This window comes from Nematolebias whitei, chromosome 12, assembly GCF_014905685.2.
Source record: "Nematolebias whitei isolate Nwh7 chromosome 12, NemWhi1, whole genome shotgun sequence".
NCBI classification, from domain to species: Eukaryota; Metazoa; Chordata; class Actinopteri; order Cyprinodontiformes; family Rivulidae; genus Nematolebias; species Nematolebias whitei.
This window is the reverse complement of record NC_056509.1, coordinates 7263621-7273007: the sequence shown is the minus strand read 5'-3', so window position 1 is coordinate 7273007 and position 9387 is coordinate 7263621. Positions and strand designations below refer to the sequence as shown.

The following is a 9387-nucleotide window of genomic DNA, read 5'->3' as shown; positions in this document are numbered from 1 at the left end:
GTGGCTCTGGATGTTTCTACTCCAGACTCAGTCCACTGCTTCCGCAGGTCCCCCAAGGTCTGGAATCGGCCCTTCTCCACAATCCTCCTCAGGGTCCGGTCACCTCTTCTCGTTGTGCAGCGTTTTCTGCCACACTTTTCCCTTCCCACAGACTTCCCACTGAGGTGCCTTGATACAGCACTCTGGGAACAGCCTATTCGTTCAGCAATTTCTTTCTGTGTCTTACCCTCTTGCTTGAGGGTGTCAATGATGGCCTTCTGGACAGCAGTCAGGTCGGCAGTCTTACCCATGATTGTGGTTTTGAGTAATGAACAAGGCTGGGAGTTTTTAAAAGCCTCAGGAATCTTTTGCAGGCATTTAGAGTTACGTCGTTGATTCAGATGGTTAGGTTAATAGCTTGTTTAGACAACCTTTTCATGATATGCTAATTTTTTGGGACAGGCATTTTGGGTTTTCATGAGCTGTATGCCATAATCATCAGTATTAAAACAATTAAAGACCTGAAATATTTCAGTTGGTGTGCAATGAATCTGAAATATATGAAAGTTTCATTTTTATCATTACATTATGGAAAATAATGACCTTTATCACAATACGCTAATTTTTTGAGAAGGACCTGTATGTATACGTTGCTAAAATAATTTTGTAAATTTGCTATTTTGTACATTTAAATAGTTGTTTCTGCTGCGCCAACCTGCCTAAAAAAAAAGAAAACTTTACTTCGAATTGAACTTATCTTATCTTAACTTAACAAACAAGCAACAACACCACCAGCCTGATCAAGAAAGCTCATCAGAGACTCTACTTCCTCAGACGGCTGAGGCGAGCTGGTCTGGGAAGCTCAGTCCTCACCACCTTCTACAGGTGTGCAGTGGAGAGCATCCTGTGCTCCAGCATCAATGTGTGGCATGGAGGCTGCACAGCTGCAGAAAGGAAAGCTTTGCAGAGAGTGGTGAAGGCTGCACAGAAATCTGTTGGAATCAGTCTCCCCACCATCACAGACATCTACACCTCCAGATGCAGGAAGAGGGCCACCTGCATCATGAAGGACCCCACCCACCCAGCACACACACTTTTTGCCCCACTCCCCTCAGGAAGGAGGTTAAGGAGCATTAAGTGTAGAACCACTAGACTGAGGAACAGCTTCTACCCTGAGGCTGTTAGACTCATGAATCTCTAACTAGAATAATCACTGTGAAAAACCATATCATGTTGCTGCTGATCTGTTTCATGTTGCTGCTGATCTGTTTCAATGTTGATGTGTTCATGCGTGCACATCTGCTCACAGACTCATGTTCATGTTTGTGGTGATGTTCAATGTTTTATGTTATGAGTGCTTAGTGTATATTTAGTTGATGTTTTTCTAAGTTCAAATCTTAGATGTTACTGTTTTTCTTATACATTTTATTGTTGGATGTAACTGGGACCCTGTGTACATAATTTCGCTCCACCACATGTACCACATGAGATGCGAATGACAATAAAGAAACTCTGACTCTGACTCTGATGTACATAGCTTCAGTGAACTGTGATGCTTTATATTAATAAACATGACAAAAAATAGAAGTTCAAAAACATGGCATGGCAACAACTATTGCCTCAAAGTAACTAAGATGCCCATGCATTATTTTGAAAACAGTGATCACAAATACTCACCAATTTAAAGTGGCTTGTTAGTATAGAAAAAAATCCTGTTTTTGTGTGAACAGAGTATAACAAAATATGCAAAAAACAAACAAAAAAACCTTCCACAAAATTACTACAAAATTACAGTGCCTTGCAAAAGTATTTGGCCCCCTTGAACTTTTCAACCTTTTGCCACATTTCAGGCTTCAAACAAAGATATAAAATTTTACTTTTTTGTGAAGAGTCAACAACAAGTGGGACACAATCGTGAAGTGGAATGAAATTTATTGCATGTGTCACACTTTTTTAACAAATAAAAAACAGAAAAGTGGGGCGTGCAATATTATTCAGCCCCCTTGCGTTAATACTTTGTAGCGCCGCCTTTTGCTCCAGTTCCAGCTGCAAGTCTCTTGGGGTATGTCTCTATCAGTTTTGCACATGGAGACACTGAAATTTTTGCCCATTCTTTTTTGCAAAACAGCTGGAGCTCAGTGAGGTTGGATGGAGAGCGTTTGTGAACATCAGTCTTCAGCTCTTTCCACAGATTCTTGATTGGATTCAGGTCTGGACTTTAACTTGGCCATTCCAACACCTGGATATTTTTATTTGTGAACCATTCCATTGTAGATTTGGCTTTATGTTTTGGATCATTATCTTGTTGGAAGATAAATCAATCAATCAATCACCTTTATTTTACCAGGTAGAGCCCGTTGAGATCGAGATCTCTTTCACAAGGGTGACCTGGTCAAGTGGTCATCAGCACACGTCACAGGGTAATTGACAATAAGCATTTGCATTTATCAAAAGAAAAAAGAAACTACTATCATGATAAATAAATGTTAACAGTTTGAAACCATCCGGATAAGACAGACTTCTGTAGACATTAAATGTAGAACAGACATCAGTTTAAGTAGATAGTTAAAAGTCAACAAAGACATGTATATTTGATAAGTAGTGTTTTTTTTTTATAACATTATCTGATACGGTTGACATGAAGGATCTAGGCGAGATGAGTGTTGATAGTTTCAAATCTGTCTGTAAGTTGTTCCAGGCTGAGGGGACGGCGAAGCTGAATGCTCTTTTTCCTAGATCAGTTCTGACCAGAGGAACTGTCAGGAGGACTAAGTCATTAGAGCGCAGGGAGTAATGATTGTGTGATGTTTGTATTAGGGAGGTAAGGTATGACGGGACTAGGTTTAGAAGGGTCTTATAGATGAAGGATATCCAGTGAGTGTATCTGCGAGCGCTGAGAGAAGACCAGCTAGACTTGACGTAAAGTTCACAGTGATGAGTGCGATAACTGGAATCAGTAATGAATCGAAGGGCACCATGATAAACTGAGTCTAAGGACTTTAGGTATTTTGATGCAGCACTCATGTACAGCACGTCACCATAATCTAATATCGGCATGAAAGTTGCAGCTACTAATGTTCTCCTGGCTTTACATGAGAAGCAGGATTTATTTCTGAAGTAGAAGCCTAGCTTCAGTTTGAGTTTAGTGACCATTTTGGAGATGTGGATTTTAAATGACAGTTTATTGTCAATGTTGAAACCTAGATATTTGTAGGTGGAGACCATTTCTATTTGTTTTCCCTCTTGGGTTTCAATTTGAGGTGGGTTCTCTGGTTGCTGCTTTCTGTTGGATAAAACCATGATCTTGCTTTTGTCAGCATTTAGGACCAGTCCAAGTTTTTGCAGACTTGACTGGATAATATTAAAAGCATCTTGAAATAAGGTGAAGGCTTGGCTGAGGGAGGATGAACAGCAATAGATGATAGTGTCATCTGCATAATAATGGTGGGAGGCGTTTGACAGATCACTGCATAGATCGTTGATATATAAGGAGAAAAGAATGGGACCCAAGACAGAACCCTGTGGCACCCCTTTCACAACATCTAGGAAAGTAGAGGAGGATCCGGCTACATGGACAGACTGTGTTCTGTCAGTTAGATAGTTGGTGAACCAGGAGACTGCTAGTTTTGATAGACCAGAGTGTTTCAGGATGTTAGTCAATAGTCTGTGATCAACTGTATCAAATGCCTTGGATAGATCTATAAATAGGGCAACACAGTATTGTTTGCAGTCCAGGGCATGTATGATATCATTTAATACTTTGAGAACTGTAGTTACGGTACTGTGCTGTTTTCTGAATCCTGACTGGAATTGTGATAAAATGTTATTTGATTGTAGAAAAACAGTTAGCTGATCACAGACAAGTCTTTCGAACAGTTTAGCAAGAATACATAATTTAGAAATTGGTCTGTAGTTGTTGACATTAGTTGGTTCACCCCCTTTTAGCAGAGGGAGAACATAAGCCGATTTCCAGATTTTGGGTATTGTATTTGTATTTAGACTGAGGTTGAAAATACATGAAAGTGGTTCAGCAATGAAATCTGCAGCTAGTTTTAGGAAAAGTGGTTCTATGTTGTCAGGTCCTGCTGCTTTGCGTGTGTCAAGAGTTTTTAGAGCATTTAGACCCTCACTGGGAGATATTGATACAAAGTCAAAGCGGTTTGTGACCTGTTTGTCTAGCACATGCGGAGTTGGGGGTGGATTTTCATCAGTTTGGTCAGCAGATAACATTTCAGGATGCATAGATTTGAACAGGGAGCCAGAGGATATAAAGTGTTCATTAAAACAGTTTAGAATTGATAATTTGTCTGACAGAATACCTGAGCTGGTCATAATGGAGCTGGGTAAATCAGTGGTTGTTGTCTGACCAGAATTTGATTTTACTGTTTGCCAAAACCTTTTTGGATCATTTAGATTTTTTGTGGATGCGTCCAGGTAGTAATTTGATTTTGCATTTCTAATTAGGGTTGTGCATTTGTTCCTAAGTTGTCGGAAGCTGAGCCCGTCATGTTCAGTTTTTGATTTTCTGGCCTTAGCCCAGGTAGTATCTCTTTCTTTGAGCAGATTTCCTATCTCAGTGGAAAACCAAGGATTTTTACGCCCCTTTATTCTGTATCTACGATATGGAGCATGTGTGTTGATTATGTTTTGAAAACCCTCGTTGAAGTAAGCCAGTGCATGTGCTACGTCATCTATCAATGAAATTTTATTCCAATCAAAAGTGGCTAAGTCATGAAAAAAGGCCTGCTCACAGAAATGTTTTAAATCCCTTTTGAAAATAATGGTGGGTTTTAATTTTGGTAATTTTCCGTTTCTTACGGCTGCAATGGTGCAGTGATCACTAAGGTCATTAGCGAAAACACATGTATTTGTGTACTTGTGAGGCATGTTTGTTAGGATAAGGTCCAGTAGGGTGGATTTTTCAGGGGTTTTGTTATTTGGGCGTGTTGATGTTTGAATTAGTTGAGTTAGATTTAATGATTCACAGATGGATTTAGGATTGTCAAATGTAGAGGTCAACCAGTCTAGGTTTAGATCACCAATTAACAGTAGTTCCTTAGCATTTAGCCCCGTCAGAAAGTTTCTTAGGGAAGTGAGGGCGTCACTTGAGGCTGAGGGGGGCCTGTAACAACCCACCACAGTGATTGATTGACCGTCAGGGAAGTCTAGTATTAGTGCCAGTAGCTCAAGTTGTTTGCTAATTGAGCAAGAAGACAGAAATTTTGTTGTGAATTTGTTCTTGATATAAATAGCCACTCCACCACCTCTTTTGGGGCGATCACATCTAAAAATGTTATAACCAGGAATGGAGATTTGTTTGTCAGAGATAGCTTTGTTGAGCCATGTTTCAGATAAGACTATTATGTCTGCTTCTGTGGACTGAACCCAGATTTTTATTGCATCTAGTTTAGATATAAGACTTCTGACATTTAAATGTAGAAAACCCAGCCCAGACCGGTTTTTATATTCAACGGGTGTACAAATGTCATGTAGCAGCGGCGGGCCAGGGTTTGGTTCAATCCCAGAAAGAAGAAGTAACAAAACAATTAAAGTTTTCCATTTAACAGTAGTAGGTGGTCTAGCAGTGACAGTTTTCCATCTCATGTCATCATGGAGTTCAGTTTCAGTGAGGATGAAGTAGTTTTTAATTACAAGGACACACCAAGCTCTCAAATCAGTGGGAGTTGTTGTTTTGGGAAGAAAAGTCATGAGGACCCAGTTTGTGAGATCCATGGTCGTCCAAGAGATTGTACCTGAATCATGAGAAGTCAGTGGGGGGGAGGGCATTTCAATTTGAATACTTGAATTGTTCTCCAAATTAAGCCCTGCAGACATGATGGCTAGGGTGAGAGTCACAAGTGATAACATTGTCAATTATACAAAAGAAAAAGAACTGAAGAGAGAGACCTCCAGCTGCAAAACAAAATGGCAGTTGAAAAGTGAAATAAAATAAGACAGTGTTCTCTCCAGAGTTAAGTAAGATATTTTCCAGTTATCCCTTTAAAACATTTTCAGCAGTCAAATGTAAGTCCGTGGTCGTTGGGGGTGGGGGTGGGGGGGAAATCTCCGTCCCAGTCTCAGGTCTCTTGCAGACTCAAACTGATTTTCTTCCAGAATGGTCCTGTATTTGTTCCCATCCATCTTCCATCAATTCTGACCATCTTCCCTGTCCCTGCTGACAAAAAGCAGGCCTAAACCATGATGCTGCCACCACCATGTTTGACAGTGGGGATGGTGTGTTCAGGGTGATGAGCTGTGTTGCTTTTACACCAAACATATCGTTTTGCATTGTGGCCAAACAGTTTGATTTTGGTTTCATGTGAGCAGAGCACCTTCTTCCACATGTTTGGTGTGTCTCCCAGGTGCTTGTGGCAAACTTTAAACAACACTTTTTTTTGGATATCTTTGAGAAATGGCTTTCTTCTTGCCACTCTTCCATAAAGGCCAGATTTGTGCAGTGTATGACTGATTGTTGTCCTATGGACAGACTCTCCCACCTCAGCTGTAGATCTCTGCAGTTCATCCAGAGTGATCATGGGCCTCTTGGCTGCATCTCTGATCAGTCTTCTCCTTGTTCCAGATGAAAGTTTAGAGGGACGGCCGGGTCTTGGTAGATTTGCAGTGGTCTGATACTCCTTCCAGTTCAATATGATTGCTTGCACAGTGTTCCTTGGGATGTTTAAAGCTTGGGAAATCTTTTTGTATCCAAATCCAGCTTTAAACTTCTCCACAACAGTATCTTGGACCTGCCTGGTGTGTTCCTTGGTCTTCATGATGCTCTCTGCGCTTTGAACAGAACCCTGAGACTATCACAGAGCAGGTGCATTTATACGGAGACTTGATTACACACAGGTGGTTTTGGTAACATGTCATCATCTACGATCCACAGAGTTGATTTTTCAGTTTCGGAGCCTTGACAGAAAGGTTTCCAAGATCCAGCTCCAGGAACCCTTTTTGAAAGACCTCACAGCTATATCTGATATTCTATTTCAGTATTCGGGTATTTTAGGTCCAGAGTATAGGCTAGTCCCAACAGGTAGTAACAGGCTCTGCTGAGATCTCCAAGGTTGCTGAGTACAGTAATGCCCTCAGTAACGATACCTACATCAGTAGGTGTGACTGACCCCTCTTGGTCATGCAGAAGGTAGATCCTCAAGACCATTTCTAAGCCATTTCTAAGCAAGCTCCACAAGCTCAGACGTTTGCACTGGGCCAGGGGTCATTTAAAATGGAGTGTGGCAAAATGGAAGACTGTTCTGTGGTCAGATGAGTCACGATTTGAAGTTCTTTATGGAACACTGGGACGCCATGTCATCCGGACCAGAGAGGACAAGGATAGCCCAAGTTGTTACCAACGCTCCGTTCAGAAGCCTGCATCACTGATGGTATGGGGTTGCATGAGCGCTTGTGGCATGTGCAGCTTGCATGTCTGGAAAGGCACCATTAATGCAGAGAACTATGTTCAGGTTCTAGAACAACATATGCTCCCATCTAGACGTCATCTCTTTCAGGGAAGACCCTGCATTTTTCAACACGATAATGCCAGACCACATTCTGCAGCAATCACAACATCATGGCTACGTAGGAGAAGGATCCGGGTACTGAAATGGCCAGCCTGCAGTCCAGATCTTTCACCTATAGAGAACATTTGGTGCATCATAAAGAGGAAGGTGCGACAAAGAAGGCCCAAGACGATTGAACAGTTAGAGGCCTGTATTAGACATGAATGGGAGAGCATTCCTATTTCTAAACTGGAGAAACTGGTCTCCTCTGTCCCCAGACGTCTATTGAGCGTTGTAAGAAGAAAGGGGGATGCCACACAGTGGTAAAAATGGACTTGTCCCAACTTTTTTGGGATTTGTTGACGCCATGAAATTTGGAAACAGATTTTTCCCTTAAAATGATACATGCTCTCAGTTTAAACTTTTGATCTGTGATTTGTGTTCTATTCTGAATAAAATATTAGATGTTGGCACCTCCACATCATTGCAATCAGTTTTTATTCACAATTTGTTTAGTGTCCCCACTTTTTTGGAATCCGGTTTGTAGATTTACATGAACCCCACACTACATATTTATTTATCAAATTCCATATTGTGCAGCTGACATATGAGATCAATAAAATACTTATTTTAAGGCCCTCATAATTTGGTCAATGTTGAGCTCTACTAAATTTGAAGGCAATTTAATCAAATTATTATTATTTATTTGCCAGTTACTTCCACTGAGCAGGACTGTGAAGCTGTAGATGATATGGCACAGAAGGAGGAGGGCCAGAGAGAGATTTCCACATCTGCAAAGGTATAGTTGCTGGTCCTCTAAGCTTGTGTGGTACTTTTATGGAAGTTGAGTAATAATCAGTGCATCCGATTGACTGTTTACTGTATTACTGCAAAGCCCTATTTCAGAAACTTTTCATGTGTTTCAGGATGACTCAGCCTGCGAAGAGAAAACCCAGTCAGGTATGTTAACATAATGTCAGATTAAACTATTGGACCACATTAAGACGCCCCTCATACACATCCTACTTTTATTGATTTACTTTTATTGAGGCAGGTAATTAATTGACAGGTAGTCTCATTTAGAAGAGAGACCTGTGACACAGACCCATAACATCAGTTACTTCAAATATCAACACAACAATCGTAAAACAATTCTATTCTTATTGTCTCCATGTTTATGATGTCCTGATGCAAGTAATTTAGCTGTTTGGATCCTACAGTTAAAATGTTTGATTTAAAACACAGATATGAAGCAACTGTTCCTAACTTTCTATATTTGCAGCTCTGCTCGAAGCCGCTGACGCGTCCATTGGTGAAGAACACAGCAACGCAGATTCCTTCCCAGAAACGGTATCGTTCCTTCTGTCTAGGTCTGGTTTTAGTTAGTTTTCAGGTTGTGTGTTTGTCCTGCCTGTTAGCCCATTCCTCTGTGCAACATGTCAGGAACTTTTGAAGAAAAAGTCATCACATCAGACACGGACTTCCTCTCGTGTTGACTTAAAGTTGGTGTTCACGGTCACTGAACAAAACACTTGCTGCAGATCCTTAAGTAAACTTAAGAAATGTTTAATTTATCCTGAAATAAGTTCCATTTTGTTTAGAAAAAATTCTAACATTACAGTTCTTTAACAATATAAAGTGTGATTTTGAAGATTTTGACATTGAGCAGTGCTAACTAAATGCACTCTCATCATCCCTGTAATACGTTAGCAGTGGCTGCTGCTTATAATTCAGTTAATACAGAGCAAATTCCAGTTTTACAACAACTCGCTTGTGTTGCGCTTGCATTCGGTTTTGTTCAGTACATATTAGGGGTGTAACGGTACGCTAAAACATTTCAGTTCGGTTTCAAGGAGGGCTCGGTTTGGTTAAGTTTTTTTTGTATTAAAAAAAGGCCAAAATGAAG

General features: G+C 40.6%; 1 protein-coding gene across 1 annotated transcript in view; it reads left to right on the top strand.

The window, feature by feature from the left end:
• The window catches only part of tdrd6 (tudor domain containing 6), a 30632-nt gene extending 21655 nt beyond the window's left edge, over positions 1–8977 (top strand). Inside the window, exons 5-8 of the mRNA XM_037686070.1 lie at positions 8195–8280; positions 8408–8441; positions 8764–8831; positions 8900–8977. Of these exons, the coding sequence (XP_037541998.1) occupies positions 8195–8280; positions 8408–8441; positions 8764–8831; positions 8900–8977 (266 nt within the window). The remainder of the gene's footprint in view (positions 1–8194; positions 8281–8407; positions 8442–8763; positions 8832–8899) is intronic.
• The last annotated feature ends 410 nt before the right edge of the window (positions 8978–9387 follow it).